Source organism: Corvus moneduloides, chromosome 5, assembly GCF_009650955.1.
Source record: "Corvus moneduloides isolate bCorMon1 chromosome 5, bCorMon1.pri, whole genome shotgun sequence".
Taxonomy (NCBI): Eukaryota; Metazoa; Chordata; class Aves; order Passeriformes; family Corvidae; genus Corvus; species Corvus moneduloides.
In genome coordinates, this window is record NC_045480.1 from 28425123 (window position 1) to 28444144 (window position 19022).

At 38.7% G+C, this 19022-nt stretch overlaps 2 protein-coding genes across 4 annotated transcripts in view; one reads left to right on the plus strand and one right to left on the minus strand.

The window, feature by feature from the left end:
• The window catches only part of PPAT (phosphoribosyl pyrophosphate amidotransferase), a 47128-nt gene that overhangs the window by 2886 nt on the left and 25220 nt on the right, over positions 1-19022 (minus strand). Inside the window, exons 2-10 of the mRNA XM_032108299.1 lie at positions 10022-10088; positions 7439-7645; positions 6750-6862; positions 6485-6630; positions 5204-5276; positions 3753-3904; positions 2389-2516; positions 1861-2082; positions 975-1095 (exon numbers count right to left, since the gene is read on the minus strand). Coding sequence (XP_031964190.1) covers positions 975-1095; positions 1861-2082; positions 2389-2516; positions 3753-3904; positions 5204-5276; positions 6485-6630; positions 6750-6862; positions 7439-7645; positions 10022-10088 — 1229 coding nt within the window. The remainder of the gene's footprint in view (positions 1-974; positions 1096-1860; positions 2083-2388; positions 2517-3752; positions 3905-5203; positions 5277-6484; positions 6631-6749; positions 6863-7438; positions 7646-10021; positions 10089-19022) is intronic.
• LOC116443763 (trihelix transcription factor GTL1) overlaps positions 12309-19022 on the plus strand; it is a 30710-nt gene continuing 23996 nt past the window's right edge. For 2 of the 3 annotated variants that reach the window (XM_032108297.1, XM_032108296.1), the window contains exons 1-2: positions 12309-13631; positions 18148-18234. In XM_032108297.1, coding sequence (XP_031964188.1) covers positions 13244-13631; positions 18148-18234 — 475 coding nt within the window. In that variant the 5' untranslated portion in view covers positions 12309-13243. The remainder of the gene's footprint in view (positions 13632-18147; positions 18235-19022) is intronic. The other variant, XM_032108298.1, reaches the window with a different exon arrangement.

The window sequence follows — 19022 nt, forward strand, 5'->3', positions numbered from 1 at the left end:
AACTTGTAGTCTCCCAGAGTTAACCTTAGTTGAGGTATGGAAGTAGATGTGTGTGTGACTAGTGCTTCCCAAATCTGAGCACCAAGGACTACCAAGCTTCTCTGGGACTTGGAGGAGAGGAAGACCATCATGTTAAAAAAAAATCATTATGGGTTCATACAAGTTTTCTAGCAGTAGGAATGTTTGATAGCATTTTCGTATCCTTAGTTTTCTATCCTTTGCACTCATATGGTGAATAATACTTAAAAATGAGATCCTACAAACTTGAAATATTTCCACCACCTTCACAATAATTTTGGGAAAAAGAATTCATTGCAGTATTAGATGGTGAAAGTCAGTATTTAACACAGGATATTGGAGCTTACAGTGGAACACAAACTGTCGATCCTCCTTCTGTTTTGCTGCAAACATGACTTGAAATTTCAGGTTTTTAACATTCTTTGATTGATTTCAAATTCATTTCTTTCAAAGTGAAATATATAATGCAGTTAAAATTATTTACATAAATGCCAATTTGTAGAAAATTCAGTGGGTGTTTACAAATTCTGAATATATTTTTATGAGTGTCTCATGAAAGTGAAACTACATCCGCTTTTCATTATAGGACAGATTTTCACCACTTACTTTCTTCCTGGTGTTTTGACTGCAGTAGCTCCTTTTTGTCAAGTTTCTCAGAAGGAGCTTTAAGTATTGGAAAGCTTTGCTGTTATACTTTATTTGCAACTTATGCAATTATTCTAATACTTTCTATTGTTTTGCAAATACAGTTCCCTAACTGTGTTAAAAAAAAGTGTGTAACTAAAGTGGTTTGATCCGTGGAGTACTCACAATTGCAGACACCTAGTTTACCAACCTTACAATTCTTTAGTCAGTTTTGCCACTGGTGCCTTGATATGTTCTGCTTTATTTTGAAGTAGACCATAAAATACAGTTGAAAGCTCTCTCAAGAAAAAAAAAAAGAAAGTAGCATTTACCTATATAGTTTGCAAGATCATGAAATTCAGGTCTGTTGGCAATGAGTTCTTCTTTTGTTGGAATGTTTATTCCCATGTAACAGGGAAATCTTATGGGAGGGGAAGCTACACGAATGTGCACCTGCATAAAAACAGTTTTAAAAGAGACTGATGTAAGTTGATGGTCAGCAGATCATAATATAATAGCGAAGTCTCAATTCTGCACAGCGATAATGAACAGAACACAGCACTGCACAGAAATCTTTGAAGGGTTAAAAGTAAGATAAAGTTTTTTTCAGATGTCAACACAGCAGGAGAATGTAAGACAGTTTTAGAACTTGTTTTTTATGTATTTCCTAATGTTCTTAGAAGGTTCCATCCTGATTTTACTTATCTTCTGTGGTGTTCAGTTCTTGATAAACAAGTTTCAGCTTACAAAACCAAACATTATACAGCACATTTTTGCTCCAGTGACTGACTTGCATACTGTTTTGCTTAAAAAATCTTTATCAGTTAAAAAAATGGTGCTCTGGTGACTTAAGGCATGTGGTATTTACAGCAGTCTATGGTTATACTTTATGCACTTCCACAAGTCACCCATCAGGAATACTTGGTTTTTTGATCTTAACTAATTTGTATTCCATTCTCTTTTTATTTGCCAGACAGTGCTTTGTAAGTGGAGACGTTCCTCTTATCTCAATCATCCAAAAGTCACACTCATACAAAAGAACCTTCTTAACCTATCTTCACAATAAACACACACTAGCCATTTTTTTTCCACATTTGCCCTTTTAAATAAGGAAACAATGTATAGTACAAATGAAGACAAGCCCCTGTGCTTTAACCTCCCATCAACTTCTATTCTTCTATTCTATATCTTTATTGTACTGACTTAAAATTAACTTACCTCTTTGGCTCCTGATTCTCTCAGTAGTTTTATTATGGGTGAAATGGTATTGCCTCTCACAATTGAGTCATCAATGATAACAACTCGTTTGCCTTTAAAATTATCAGACAGAACGCCAAACTTCTTTGCAACACCAAGTTGCCGTAACCTCATATTTGGCTGGATAAATGTTCTCCCTACATATCGATTTTTACAAAGTACTTCAACGTATGGTAGTCCACACTGCAAACAGGAGACAGTTAAACAGAATTAATATAGAGGACTTCTTATTCTCAGTTACTGTTTTTTAAAGTGACCTTAGGACTTAGTATGGCTTCACAGTAACCAAAAAATGTTTAAAACCTTAATATAGAGGAATAATGGCAGAAAAAACAAGGCAGAGTACTCAATAGCAGTAGCCTGCATACTGAAGATATAAAGCCTAATCAATATGCAACTCTAACAGCCCACATCATTATAGTCCATTACAAAAAGAGATATGTGTAAATATGCTTGGGGAAAAAAAAAAAAGAGAAAGGTAACATATACCTTTTGAGCATAACCAAGAGCTGCTGGGGTTGCAGACTCTGGAACAGTGCTGACCAGGTCTGCTTCCACAGGTGCTTCAATAGCAAGCTGCTGCCCACATCTTCTGCGGACTGAATACACCATCTGACCTAAGAACAGAAAGAAGTGTTTTTCTTGGCTCAGATTTCTTCTCAGTTTTCTGTACAAATTTCTGTGTCAAGCTGTAGACACAGAAGTCAGTGAGAAAAGTCCTAGAACTAATAACCAGTCACTTGCATAAGGTCATTTTTTAATTTCCTCCCATAACGTCACGTTCTAACATTCACATTCTTATGACTACACAGAGAATAAAAATCCAGTTTGCCCTAACTGGGTAACTAACTAAAGGTCCTGTGGATGTTACAAAATCTATCTGCAAGAGGAAAGAAATAGAAATTATGCCTGCCTGTTCATAACATGCATATTCTATTTTTAGACTGCTTTTTCCAACAGAGAAAATTTATGCAATGCTGCTGTCTGCTTCTGTCCACTTATTGACTTTGAATCAGATGGCAAAATTCACCTGGAATTTAGTAAGGGGATAAGAGGACTCAGAAGCTTTTAAGGTCCTAAAAAATTTGCAACATGGGAAAGAACTGGAAGTATTGTGATGAGATGAGGCACGGCAAAGGCTACAGCAGGAGTACTAAGGAATGTAAGAAGTGAGGATACTGAAGGGTAAGTTGATTGTGAAAGCAAAGGAATGTGGGATGAAACTGGCTTTGTAAGGGTGGGGAACTGTATTGGATAAATGGATAGCATGTCCCTAGAAAGCAATGAAGAGGTTGTTTGCCAGACATGAGAGTCCTGGCTAGTATCTTGTCACCGAGACAATTTTTGAGGGCTTCTACTGAAATAATAATAAAGGCATTACACTGACAATGCCAAGTACTTAGTGCATAGATTTGCAAGTTAAATTAAAAGCATCTTCCTGAAATTACACTTACTGCAAAGAAAATATCAAAATAAAGTTATTTTGTAAATCCTATTTCATAAGTCTAATTTTTAAAATGTTTCCCAAGAACCAATAAAGTTCCTTTCTTCAGTCTCTCACTTTTAAAAGATATTTCATCTACCTTAATCATGTTCATAGCCCTTTTCATCCCTCCCATAGGAGTATGCAGGCAGTCTGTCTCAGGCTGTATCCACAATCCAGAAACAGGAAGGTGATGTTACATGCTCCTCCTGATGAGTTTTATCTCAAAAGCTTTGCCAGCCCATTCTGTCCCTGCTGTGTGCTGCAAGCTTATGTTCAGTGGTACTCTACTATGATCCCAGAGTCACTGTGCTCCAGGATAACATCTTTCACTATTTAGGCAAGTGCTCTGTAAGTTACATTTTTGTACCTTCAAAAATACTGTCTGGTCTTGCAAAATAAACATATTCAAAGATGCAGAATGCTGATGGATCTCCTTCAGGTCTTCGTACAACATCCAGTGTCTGGACATCATGTCTGGATATTTTCACAATCTCTCCAGGAAGGACCTCCCGATAGTACCTTGGAAAAGAAATACAGAGAAGCTAGAAACGTCTTGAAGCTGGATGATAATTTTTAAGTACAAACAAGAGTCAACTGACAGGAAAAAATGTTTTTGAACATCATAACATGACAACTTGCTTCCATCTTAGGATTTGACCTGAAGCATTTTAAGACCAACATGCTAAGACAAGTGACCCTTACTCAAACAGTCTGAATTATTATCCAAAAGCAATAAACTAATACTTAGTACCAGAGAATGATGGTATTTGTCCTGTGTGTGAGACATCCTGTATAGGCTTAACTGAGATTGAATATATTTTAATAATATAGTCCTGTATCAATGCTAGAGAACTTTTCAATGAAAGCTAATAAACCTTACAGTGCAATGTAAGAAATATAATCCAAGAATAGAGGTGGTAGCCAAATAATCCTGCCTCACAAGACAAATCTAGAGAAATATCTGTCTAGAGAGGACAGATAGCTACCCCCAAATGACATAAAGCTGACTAGAAATGTACATTTTATTTCTCAAATCTGTAGAAATACGGAATAGTTAGGTTTAAATATGGAATAGTTTAGGTTTATTATGTTAAAGTGTTTAACCTTATTAAACATTTTTCTAGATCCTTTAATGAGTCCTCAGGTGGCTATTCTAACAAAGTCAATCTAAATCTATCCCAAAATATTAAAATATTCTGGAGATACAAATCAGAGGTGAGCAAATCTGTGTTTATTGACTGGTCAGATACTAGCAGTAGCAGGCAGCAGCACTAGCTACAGCAGAAGTTTAGACAAAATTGCTTTTTTAAAAACACACAGGATTCAGCTGATGGTCCTACATAGTGAGCTTCTCTTAAGAGAGGTTTCAAAGAAGTTTCAGAAAACAGTTAATTTCTTTCTAATGAGGAGGCAAGCTTACCAGACAGCATATGCTACAACTCAGGTTATTTCAGCCTGTGAGCTACCAATGTCACTTTCCTGTAGTTGAAGAATTATTTTGTAATACAACTATGCTGCTGCAAATGAGGGCAAAATGAGTAAGTTATATGGGTAGTCAGGTATGATGTAACAAATAAGAGGCATTTACTTTGTGATAGTAGTTGTCTTTACTGTTACTTTCTGCACACGTAATTCTGTTTTTACAATCATCTGTTCAAGAAAATGAACTGGCAAAAACCAGGACTAGCAAAAACATCCTTCACAGAAAACTAATCTTTGGTGTCTTTCATGCTATATGACACTTGGCCACTTGGGATTTAATGTTTAATCACTGCCTAAGGAAGAGCTTTCAGATAAAGTGGGAATCAGGGCACTTACTCTGCACCGATAGACAAAAAGCTACAGGATTCAGAAGAGACAACCCATCCTTCTGTTTCAGTGTTATCTTTTCCTGAAATAAAAGATTTGAGTTAGAGTCCCCAATTTCTGCTACCATGACCCCCCAGAATTGCATTTTTGCTGCAGTATCTGGCTTGCTATGGCTGCCAAGTGTGCAATTAAAGACTGTTGTAATTTCTAATTAAAAGGTATAGCATTCCACTGTTTCCATCTTTCTATTATTAAAAAAAATCCCAAACAAATCCACAAAATAAACACCATAAACCTGCTCTAGGCAGAAGTGGAAGTAACAGCACTGTATTCACAGCTCATGAAGAGACACAGTTCAGGTAACTACCTTTGCTATCCCTGCACTATTTCAAACTTTTCAAATTCTAGTTCAGTGATTTTACATAGACATAATTACTTTTGTTCACACAGGAAACTCCTTACTTTTCCTATGCTAAATAGGTTGATAGATAGATGCTTTTGATTACAATGGATGCTGGATTGAATTCCATGAGTTTTGAAAGTCAAGCACAGGAAAGGCTGAATTGTGTCACATAGGGTAGGAATGTCTGTATGCTTTAAAAAATTTTGTGGTTAAAATTACTCAGTTTTCTGAAGATACAGAAGCATTTAGTGCTTTGCCTTTGAATTATTTTAGTTTTAAACAAGTGAAGATATTTTAATCTTACTTAATGGAAAATGTTGATTTGCAGGCTGAACAGGAACACAAAGAATTTTTTCCATAAACTGACTGTGTAATGGTCCAGTCACTACTTGTGACTGGGTTGGTTGGAATTAAGAAATACATTGTGGGTAATCCAGCACTTTTTGCCCACCTTATTATAGGAGAAAGAAAGGAAGAAACCAGACTTGTTTCTAGACATTGTCCTGAGCAACTGCCTTTAGGTGGCCCTTCTTGAGCAGGGGATTTGGACCAATCACCTTCAGAGGTCCCTTCCAACCTCAACCCTTCTGTGATTCTGTTCATCCCTGCTTTCCTCTTTAAGCAATGAGAATTATTTAAATTGTATTACAGTTGGGCTGCCTAATTGTGGCTATCATTAGGCCACTAAGATTCCCTTTATTTGGGACTGGAATTTTGCAGACTCCCTATAGATTATTTTTCCTTCCCAACTCTTTGTTTTATGTTTTGATTTTTCAAAACTGATTTTTGCATCACATTCCTACTTACACCTCAGTATGTATAGCTTTAATTACTTGTATCAGTGATTTCATGCACAAACTATGCATACATATACATATATAGTTTACCTTTTCCATTCATGTCCCCTACTGGAATAAGGCGACCAATGCAGAGCGGGCGATTCCCATATGGATCACGTACTGCATAGATTATGTCTTTATGCATAATTAGCAATGAATATGAAGTTGGAGTTTCCTTCATTAAGTTTTTTATTCTGGAACGAGACATAGGTGAACATAACTGTGTGTCACATGAACAGCTGTGTGCATTTGCAGCTGCATATCCTGCTGGGATTACATGGCTGCTGTTGATTGTGAAGCCCATGCTCCTCACCTTGCCACCCAGTCAGCCGTATCATCGTTTTCCAGTGGAGGTGTGAAAGCCAGCAGCTGGGTGATCAGTTCACTGTCAGAACTGGTCGACAGTCCCACACCATGCCTCATAAGCTTTTAAGACACAAACCAAAAGTGTTACCAGCATTAAAAAAACAATCTCACATCTCACTGCTCAGATTTGAATCTAACAACACCTTGGTGCAATGAAAATATTTAAATGTTTTAAAACTTATCAGTGCTTCAGGTGATCACAGCATAATAATGCCAAGTTTCTTCCAACAAACCAACTATGTAAAATGAGGTAGTACAATCTTCTACACTAGTACTACATTTTTCCTTTTTCATCTCATTCTTTTGCTCTGCATGCAACCAAAATTAATGCCACCAATATTCAGGGCATAAATTAATGTTTGGGCCATTTAATTATCTTTGTGCATGCTCTGAGAAGAGAGGTAAAATAAACGAGAGAAAAATATGAAATTGCCTATAACAGATCCAGAAAGAGATATCAAGGCAGAATCCCCTTCACAGGATTTTTCTCCCCACAAAACTGATCTATTTTGATTAGGGTGCTCTTTCATTACCCCAACAGTTTGGTATTAAGGAAAAGTCACAGCAACCGTATTGCTCATTTCTGCCTCGCACTCAGAAAGAAACAATGCCTGAGCCCCCCAAGGAGGTACTAACCTTCCGCCTGAGTTGTGCAGCATTTGTTAGCTCCCCATTGTGTGCCACAGCAATCTTTCCATGAAGAGTCTCTACAACAAAAGGCTGGCAGTTCTGCAGCTCAGAAATTCCTGAGGTGGAGTACCTTGTGTGCCCAATACCAAGATTTGAAGGGTACAGCTTCTTCAGGCTGTCTGCATTGAAGACGTGATTTATAAGACCCATTCCCTTTGGGAGAAAAAGAAAAAAGGGTTCTGTTTGGTTTTACTTTCCTGGTAACTTTCTAAGTTCTTCTTCTGCTTAGTGTTGATATAGTATTAATGGAACTTTAAGAGAAAGGCAAGTAACCTGAAAGACATGGGAAAGAAAAAAGCTGAGTAGGTGTCACAGTGGTATATCAGATCCCAGTAGTACTGTTTTTAAATAAAGCAATATACATTTTTGTGCTGAGGATTTTCACGGAACAATCTACTCCCTGGCTAAAAATATATCTTCTGAAAAGCACTAACAAAGTGTTGTGTTGTTTAAAAATACGTAAAAAAAGGCTGCCAGAAGACAGGCAAAGAAGAAAAACAGTTGCAAGAAGGAAGTTCTAGGTAGAGAATACCTTTTACAAGTTAGTGGTAGGTATATTGGATTCACTTTTAAAGTGGATCCATGATAATGTTTATTAGATTCCACTGTCATTCTTGCCAGTGTCTGAAGTAAAGATTTTTTTCAAGAGGCTTGTTTACTTAAACTTTTCATATAGCCAAGTTATCTTCTATTTAAAGCAGAAATGCATCAAAACGTTTTAGTCAGCCATCAGGACAGGAGCTTCTTTTGGCAACAAGCACTATGCAGAGACAATTTAGCAGCAACAATAGTCCAAAAAAACTGCTCAGAGAGTAGAAATTAAGACCAGGTTGTCCTATGAACTCCTGGTTCTGCCACTGCCTGTGGAAAATAGTTACATCCTTCTATGCCTGGTCTGCCTATCACACGTGGTAACTGTGGTATACATGATGGGTAATGCTCCTCTAGGACTTTCAAAGATATACAGGACAGGTCTCAATGGCTCATAACCTGTGCTGCAGATACAACAACAAGAGAGTGAGATGGGACAGGAAGGACAACAAAAAGGTACAGTAACATCATAACTGCTGACATTTTTATGGACTAGGTTACAACTCAGAGTCCTAAATATGCTTTCACCAGTGTAACAGACCCAAATGTTGTTATATTAGCACCACTTCTGGGATCAATCAGGTCAGATAAATTTACTCCACAAGCTCTTTTTTACACTGTGGTTATTACAATTTTTCAAAGTGCTGTAGTTGAGAAACATACTTCAAGGATAAAAGAAACCATCACATGCTCTCCAACTCTTAAAATATCCAAATTGATGAGGTAGTCAATTAAATTCTTAGCATCACAGCTAAGTATTGTAGCTCAGTAACATAGAGATACTGCAAATTATTATATCACCTACTGGAAGTTCATTCTGAGAAGCAGTTCTTACTATGGGATTTATAGAGCAGCCCACTTCAAAGGAAGCTGGAATTCCTGTAAACATTAAGGAAAGCTGAAACCCAAGCAGGTGCAGGAATGAAGAACAGATAACACAGTGCTAAAGTTGAGAGAAGGTGCATTTAAAAGCATGTGTATGTGTGTGTGTGTGTGTGAATTGGGCTGTAACAGGTAAGAGGGGGAAAGTGCCTGAAGAGGCAACAAATGATGCTTGAGGGATAACAGTTTGCATGAGGTATTGAGCAGTCATGCACAGATACACATGCTGCTGCAGCAGAGCACTTCTTACTCTTGGACTGATTTGAACAGCTTAATTAATCTTCCTCTGAGACCCCTGAATGGGAAGACAAACTGCTTTCTGACTGTGGTCAGAGAACATACATAGAGAATTGCCCCATGGTTTTTTTGCTGGTGTATTTTTTATTTCCAATCCTCTCCTTTTTCAGGATGGAATAGGCTGGTGATTTTTTTTTTTCCTGATCACTATTCAGATTGAACAGAAATATCCTCAAAGCAGGCAAGTATTCTCTTGGCATAATACTTTTAAGGCTGTGGTCATTATGTGTCTTGTAACATCCCCTGTGATTCTATCACCTTGAGAAAGTCTGTTTGACCTTCTCAGGCCTCCATTCAGTCTTAGATTCTGTTTATTGCTACCTATGGGTAAAGTAGTTGCCACTTCCTTGAGTCTCACTAACGTAAGATTTAGTCATCCATTTCCTTGTGCATAGTCTGTAACTGTATTTCTTTTCTCTTGAGATCGATTTGCATCAATGCTCTTCCAAATCTGCAGAGTTAACACCCGAGGTGCAGGGTGACTTTGGTAAGAAGTTTTTTGTGGCATCATTAGCATGCTCTGGGTAACTTCTGTGTGTCTGTCTGTCACTGTATGCACAGATACACCTAGCACTACGACGCTGGCATGTTTGTTTTAAGCACACACCCAAGACAGGTAACAAAATGAGATACTCTCACTGACAAAATCAAAAGAGCCCATCAAAACATGTTACTTTTTCTCTAATTACATGGTTTCTTAGCAGAAACAAACTTACATACATCTCACTTAAGAATACAAAACATTCATTTGCATTTTACCTTGTGCACTTTGAATGCCTGGGATGACTCGCCATCACTCGTCACAATTCCAGCGCTCTCCTGGCCCCTACGGACAAAATAAAATCAACATAAAGCACTGAAATGAATATGAAACACTTTTACATACAATGGATAGGTGTTTTCTAAATGAATTTTAATGTAGGCTTATTTGATTTATTTTACAGACTTAAAATTGCTATGTTAATTTCAGGTTTCTTGCCTGTGTTATGCTTTATTTCAAAACAGTCACAATAAGGTTTGTGCCTAAGTCCACTGAACTCAGTGGGAATCTTTCCACTAATAAGCACTGGCTCAGGCTCTTACTGGAATCCAATTTCAGTATGGGCATAACATAAAAACAGATGCTTAATTGGAAAAGCCATTTTTAGAGGCATAATGGTCTAGGCGATAGTAGTAGGCTCTATAGTGCTATTCTAGTTCTGCTTTGGATTGGGAGATGTTAATAAAACTGATGGTTTTGCTTAGGGGAATGCATTGTCTTTTCCACTGATTACCTACACAGAAGCTTTTGCATTTTTACACTTAGGCAGACAAGCTAGCTTTTACACCTCTAAAAGCTACACAGACTCTCTGATAAAAGCATCTGAGTGCATAAACCTAATGTTGGGCATCTCAGCTTCTGAACTCAGGCGAAGCAAGTATGATGTACAAGTGTCATTGCAAATGGAAATACTTCTCTTACAGCAGATCAACCTCAGGCTAGCAGTTGTGCTTTGTTGAGCACACGAGCTGATTCAGCTGAAATACGGGAGTTTTCCCTGTCCTGCTGCCTGTCCTCCCCAGCCCTTCTCCTCGCTGGGTCCCCTGGGCGTACCCCAGATCCCCTGATGCTGCTCTGCCCAAGGCAGGCAGAACACTGTGCACCTGCCCATGGTTTGTAATTCAGTCCTTATCCACTGAAAAGGTTTGCTTTGCAGACTGGATTTTTTTTTTTTGTGGGTAACAGTGCAGGCTGCTCCATCTCCCTTTAAAATGCTCTCTGAAATAAGGCAGTGTTGCCTAAAACAAAACTGCTGCTATGTGCCTGCTGTGCCTGTAATACTCATCAGGACTTTGGTGGACTAGTGAGCTCCTGTCCACTCTCATATATAGTAATGTCTGAATAGGAAAGATGCTTTTCTAGAAAGACTTGCAACTAATGTCCTATTTGTGCATTGGACTGGTTTAACTCAATTGAAGTCACTGGAATTAATTAGTATAAGCAACAATAAAATTGGGAACAAAAATCTACAGAATGGATGCTAATCTACAATTTACCATGCTCATTACCAATTTTCTCTTGTTCCTAAAATCCCTTTATTTGTTACTAGTCCCAGCTGGATGTAAAGCAAAAATTTTAAAGAACACTTGCTTACAGAAAGCAAAACAAACCGAACTTCCCACATATCTGAACAAATTTAGCCTGTTAGTGACACAGTTCTTCAAAGAAAATAATCAGAGATGAGGACATTCTTAAAGCCATTTACTTTAACTTGGGAAGATGTTCCATCTATAAAGATGAAGACGGGTAGTAAAACTTAAAGGTTGATACACTGCATTCAGCAACTTGTAATTGCAATGTTAATATTACAGGCAATTTCCATTTTAATACTGTCATGGTCCCTTTAAATATTAACTAAATCAGTAGGAAGAGGGAAGCAGATACCCCAAGGAAGGCCCTGGTCAAGGCATTGGGTTACATCTTTCACTTAGCACTGACAAAAGACATGGGAGCTCAGTGTCATTACCGTAATGCTTACACCACTTTACCAGCTGAGCCAGACTTTAAGTATGCCAGCTTTTTATTAAAATATCGCTAATATATAAAACGTATCTATACGGCCCGCAGTTCAAAGGCAAACAGTGCACAGAGATGTGAAGATGTAGGGCAGGACGATCCTAAATGCGCTCCTTGTGGAGAAGGTCCCGCAGCCATGCCCCCTCCAGAGCAGGGGCTGCCTGGCAGCCTCCTGACAGAGGCCAGGCCACAAGGGGTGAGGGGGGGTGTGTGTGTCATGTTGCTTTGTTTTGCTGGGTGTGACAAACAGCTATTACAGCTTTGGCTTTCGCAGGTAGTGAAATGTAAGAAATATTATATATCATAATATGTTGGGAAATATTATGTGCAACTATGTTAAGAATAACTTTGCTATGCAGATATTAACTAGTTAACATTGTAACTGGGGTCAAAGTTACAAGATGCTTATATAGCTTGAGTTGTAAGATACCAATATAACCTGAATCATAACTTTCTATACCTATATAATCTGAATCATAACTTTCTATACAATGTAATAGCTAGTATATGGTTAACTAATGGCTTAACGCTTAAATAAACAGAAACTCGCCAGGTGACTAATCTCAAAAATAGACAAGTATAGCTATATATGCAGCAGGATGTACTAATGAGAAGTTGGCAGAAGTGAAGCCAATTAGCCACAAAGTAAAGAATTTAAACTGGTTGGACCAGAAAGACCTAGGAACACCATAACTGCGCATGCTCTGAAGACAAAGTTGAAAAGTTCAGGATGTGAGGAAGACCTGAGTCCTCACCAAAGAAGACCCCTAAAGACCCTCACGATCATAATATGCATGCGCTAAACAGGCGGATCAGGGGAGAAACTACGTTAATCCCTTCTTAAAAAAAAAAGCAAATTACTTCTCAGAAAAATTATGCATATGCATTGTGGTTTATTAATATGCATAATGTTAACGCATATAAACGGGAAGTTTGTGTAAGTGTGTGTGCCTCTGGCTATGAGCCACGCACCCAGCGCTGTGATTTTGCTTTAAGTGACCTTTGTCCCCTATTGTCCCTTATTAAATTTATAAAACCCCAAAAAAGAGGAGTGAGCTTCGTTTCTCACATGGGGTTTGGGTTTTTTTAAAAGGAACAAAACAGACTCTTTTTGCCTCTCTTCTCACACCCTGGTGCCCGCACTGATTCCCCAGAAAGAGCAGCCCGGCCCGGCTCGGCCCGGCCCGGCCCAGCCCGGCCTGGCCCAGGTCTCCCCTCCCCGCTGGCGGAGCCGCTTCCCTCGCTGTGCTCCAGTGCCGAGCCTGCTTGTTTGGCAGTATCTCAAGTTACTCCCCTCAGGCAGCTTGAGCCAGTAAAACTAGATCCTTTCATCTCGGCGCAGCTTACTGACAACCAGCCGTCTGGTTTCCTAGGAAACAAAATCTTGGCTAGAAATAGTGAATCATTTCCAGGTCACTTTCAACATGGAGAGTGGAGCAGGGAAGCATTGGACTGAGGAGGAGGTTAAAGCCTTGTTAAGCGTCTGGTCAGAAAAAAATATCAGAAAGCAGCTGCACGGCACCCTGAGGAATAAAGGAATATTTATCTACATTGCTAAAAGGTTGCAGGAGTTGGGAGTGTGCAGGGACTGGAAACAGTGCCGTGCAAAGTACAAAAACCTGAAGTACGAATACAGAACGGTTAAATATGCCCACAACTCTGGGGATGTCACTAAAAGCATGAAGTTTTTCCATGACCTGGATGCCATATTGCGATATGAGCCTGTCACACAATTAGCAGCAGAAGAAAACGGCAGGTGTTCTGCGACTGAGACGCAGCTGAACACAAGCCCCACAACAGACAGCATGCAAGGTAAAAAAAATGTTTTTGCTTCTATTTTTCTCTCTTTGCTTAAAACCCAAAGGGAACAAACCCGAAGCCCGACTTGGCTGCCGCTGGAGCGGAGGCTGCTCAGCTCCGGCAGCGCTGTTAGAAGTGACTGGATGCACGCCTCGCGCAGGGAATAAAATGTTAGCACCCACCAGTGTCGAAGTCTGTAAATACAGCGTAATTCCAGCAAAATTATGCTAACTGCCTGTATAGCAGCCTCGGTGAGTACTTGCTAGTGTCCAGGCTCCTGCACTGGGTGAAAATGCTAAATTAAAATAAGCTGCTTTCTTTCCCTTTGCCTTTCATTTGCAGTACTTTGGAAGCAGGTTTTGTAGAGCTCCGATTCAGATGTAAACGTACAGAAAAAGAAAAGAAAATGTTGGAATTGTCAGGGTGTTGTAAAAATCGTTATTTGTGATACAAGTGAAATTTAGGATTTTTATTCTTATTTTGCATATATATATACACCAACTTGATAATTAGGTGTGATGACTTAAGGTAAATTATTTTATAAGCAGTTTTACTTAAATAATCAAGAAACATACTTAATAACCTCTCTTTAAAAACTCTAATTTAGCAGTGAAAGTAAAAATTATTGTATTTATCAGACTATTTTGTGGCAGACCAAATGAATACAGCTGCCTTTATTCTGAAGTGGGTTTTACTAAATTATTTGCATCTCTTGTTTTATTCAACCTTCTCTACATATGCATTTAAGCTCTGCTTAGCATTTCATTAGGGTCAATCTTCTGTTTGACATCACTCAAATCTCCTTGTCACATTCTAAATGTCACTGAAGCGTAAGCCCCAATGATAGTTATAAGTACCAAAATAAGATGACTAAAAAGAGAAATTAAAAGCTTAATTTGTTCCTATGGTATGTAGCAATTTACATTAATTAAGACTGTGAAGCTTTTTTAAGAAAACAAAAAACTCAACATTATCGTTAGGGGATATTGTCAAAGGTATAGAAAGGAGCTGGACATCGAGCTTGTCCTTGTGCACGTCTCCCTCTACAATGATGTTTTACAGGTCTGAGGAAAAGAAATTGCCATTTTTCATTGTCATTGTTTACCTTAACAAAAAGCTTGACCTTTATTTGTCATCACTAACAGAAAGCCTCTAATCTGTCAAAGTCACTTCAAATTAAAATGGCCATTTTATAATGTTGTAATGTGCTCTCTGCACTGTGAATTGCAACCCATTTTTAATTTTAAACTTGCAGAACTGAGGCGAATACAGGCTGATAAACTTTGAGGACTACATGAAATTAAGATAGTGTCCTACATCTGGGGATCTGCCATTAGATTATTCTCTGTGTTTTGATGTAGTTTGCACCTGGTAATCCTAATTCTCATCTGCTTTAGACCTCTAGCAAATTTAAATCAGCAAAAGTTAATTTCAGTTGTGAATCCCAAACTATAGTATCTATAAAAATAATTACCCCTGGGTGAAACATGCCTTGTTTTGAAGCACTAGGACAATCTGGTTTTAAATGTAGTATAATTAAATATATCTCTTTTAATTGCACAAGCATTTCTGTTACTCCCTCCAAAAAAATAAAAGCAAACAAGTTTTATGGATAAACAAAAACTAAATGCAGCCAACTGTAATAATGCAACACTAATGCAAAAATTGAAATGCAAAGATTTTCATAACAACCACAACTGAGCCGCAATGAAAGCACACTAAGATAGAAATGTGTCCTGCAGCTATGCAGAATGCATGCATACATCCATAACAAGGGGCTCAGGGAACAGCTGTGAGATCATCAACTTTCTCTTTTAAGAATGCTAGTCAAGCAACTAACACCGTACTAGAGGCCCAGTCCTATTCCACCTGCAGTCAGAGTATGCTGCCTGCCCAGCCCAGTACTTTGATGAGCACTTGTAAGGCAAAACTGGCATCAGTGGCTCTGCAGCTGATGCTCTCTTTTGTGGGGACAGAGCTGCTGGTGGCAGTCCCACTGAGGGAAAGGTGATTCCTTGCACAGGCAAAGGCAGCCCCCTACCCCTGCTCCAGCAGCGACTGCAGGCCCCCTCCTGGGCTTCTCCCTTTCAGCCACAGAGTGTTACAGGAGAGGAGAGAAGAATGGTCCCTCGCCTCTTTTAAAAGAGGCAGAGATGTCTCATTTTGAGGGGGCTGGAGGAATCAAGGATGTCTAGGCTTGTGGCTTGGGTAGCAAGAACAAACTAAAACCTGTGACAAATAATATGTGTCCACCATGAACATTTTACTTTATTTGAAGAAATTGGTAGCTATACTAGTTTGTCTTCTTAAAAAGCATGACATGGGACAGGGCATGTTCCCAAATAATTCACCGTATATTTACCATTCTGCTTAGCCTCAGTGTCAATATTCATACACATCCTTAATGTAAAGATACAAAGCATGTCTTTACATTATCTCAGCTACTGGGAGATTGCTGTAGAGGGGGAGCAAGAGGAAGGGAGGAAAAGAGACTACTTTTTTTTATAGGACTGAATGGTATTTCAGTAGTGTTTCCCTGAGGATTTTTCATACCTGCTAGAACCAGTTTTCTTTTGAAAGTGTATTTGAAGAAATTATTACTGAAAATCTCAATCAAATCTGAGAGAGGTGTCTCAGGACAAACCAGGTAGCAACACCTACCAGTTCCCAGCTTGTTCATGAAAAGATAACACTTTATGCATAAGCACACGCAGAAATGTAAGCAGAGATGCTCGTGCTGTCCTCTCAAAACATGTTTAAGAGGCAGAGTTGTAGTTTAAATAATCATCAAAAAAAGATACAAGTCAACATGTTCACTTCTCTTCAAGTACAGTTTGTGTATTATCCCACTAATCAACAACCAAGAAAATCTATGTAAAGCGATGGTGTGCTGTGGAAAATGGTATCTTTCATTAGAGCTCAAATGAATGACCTTCCCATTTTGTTAACCAGTTTGGATTGTTTCAAGTTAAAAAAGTATTAATAAATTAAATACATTATTTACAAAATATTTGCTTAGTAATTCAAGTTATTTACACTTTTTATATTTCTTTGTTTAAATATTAAGGCATTGGTCACCTTGCTTGACCTTCACTTTACCTCAGCAAATGCAGAAAGATTATAGCTGAGCAGAAATGCATCACCAATGACTGGCAGAAAACTCAGCTACTAAAATGCAGAAAGATCCTTCAGAAATGCTGACTTAGAAGTGCCACTTACATATGGTTTTCCATGTCGGGACTTTCAACATGTCATTGACAAATGTTTTTATATCGTTTTTTCTGCTCTTCAAATGCTTTTTAAAAAATTTTTCCCCATCAAAGATAGTAATACCTTTTGTGGTAACCATTCTTACTAAAAATAAAAAATGTTTCTCTTTTAATATAACAATGTAATTAATCTGCTCATACTAGTGCTGATGGCACACTCAGAAGCCTTCCAGCAGAGAATTTATTCCCCTCTCCCTGGTTTGCTTTGCTGCTCTTAGCAGCTAAAACGCCAGTCCTGTCACTGGAGGCAGGAGCAGCAGCTCCTGCCAGGGAAGCCAGGTGGACAGCTGGGAGCAGTCAGAGATCAGGCCACTGCATCTATGAGTCATCGTGAGCCTTGCTGAAAGTCCGGAGGATTTAGGGTAATGTGTTCAAACGCAGTTTTCAGTTTCACCGACATCAGGGATAGCAGGTTGCATCCTAACTGTGCCTCATTACTGCTCCCGTGATGAACCACCGCGGAGCTGGGAGCTTTCATCTGTGTGCCCTGCCTGCCTGGAGCTCACAGAAGCTCAGCTCCCCGTACAGGCAATCAACATTTCAGGCCTCCTGTCAACATGGTATGTTGAATACAGCACACTACCACAGGACAACTTACAAGTCTGTCCTCTGTGAAAATCAATCTGGTTCTGAACCTGACTTACATATGCTGCTTTCTAAACTTACATAGCAATTGCTGTAATGTTCCTTTTTAAACAAATGTAGAAAAGCTATGCTGGAAAAAGCTAGACTTAATCCTGTCAGCTACAAATACATCTGTTGTCAAGTCACAGTGAATATTTTGGTTCCATACCATTAATGAATTCCATTGATTTCCAGAGCTCTCTGCAGAACATTCTTGTTTTCTTCATATTCTTCTAGGAATTTATTTTTGTTACATCAATAGATTTGTGATTTTATGAATCTCTGTGCAAAGTCTACCTTTACTTGTATGTCTCTACATTATCTACTTTCAAACTATACTTGCAATGTGTAATACTGAGTCAGAAGAGCAAACAAGTCACTAGAATCAAGTCAGTTTCAACCAGAATTCTAAAAAGCATTTCAAACAGAGTTCATATGCAAGACATAAAATATATAACTCATGTCCCCCTTATGGGGACAGGCTAAATTAATTTAAAATTTAATTTCACTACAAATTAAGTGTTGAAATTACCAAGTTAAATATCTTCTCATGGTGTATGGACACTTTAATTTAAACTAATTTAAGCTTATTTAGTCCATACCTATTTTTCATCTAAAAACTCTTTCCTTCCCAGGTGAAGTATCAGTTTCTTTAGAAGATGATGAGGAGGCTCCAGGAGATCCACTACTTTTTATATCTCATGCCAGACCAGTTCAACTAGGTATAGTATGATGGTACAGAGAGATCAAAAACTAAAAAGCAGCATGGGTGTCAGAGCTTCCTGACAGCTTGAGTACACCGTCATTCTGTTTCTGATCAGCGTAGCTTTAATACAGCCGCACTCTTGCACCGTCTCCTTCCCAGCATTAGCACTCAGCAGTGTCGTGCCTCACTGGACACTGACCACTTCATATGATGTAACACCTGCATGACCACCGTTCACATGCAAAACACATCCCATGCTATAGCTTAATCATGTTAACTGCATTAACCATGGTAATTTTGTTAAATGCTAGTGGAAAGTACGCCAAATGCTAGCGTGGATACCCATGTCAGCTTGTGGCTTTTCCCTAGCTCATTTTCTTAAATCATGGATGCTTAAAACAGTGAGTGAATGGCCTGAGCCAGGAGAGAGATGCAGAGCAATCCAGACTTGCAGTGGTCTCCAGCACAACTTCAAAGTCACCTCTCCAAGCAAGGAGTGGTCAGCAATGCTTTAGTCCAACCAACCATAGAACTCATTTGGAAAAGGTCCTACTCTAGTAGTTTTGCTCAGGAAAGTTAAAAAAGCAAAGGCATAAATCTGGCAAGCCAGAAAGAGGAAGAGGATCGTAGGTGTGAGCCCCTTCAAGGGACTGCTAAAGGAAATGGAGAAACCTGAACGCATTTTAGGGCATATTTAAGCAACTGATGTGCTGATTCCTTGCCTGGATGAACAGCAGCCCTGTCCTGAATTTCCTACATGCTCTTTCTATTTTTTACATTCTCTCTATGCCTTAGTATACGTTC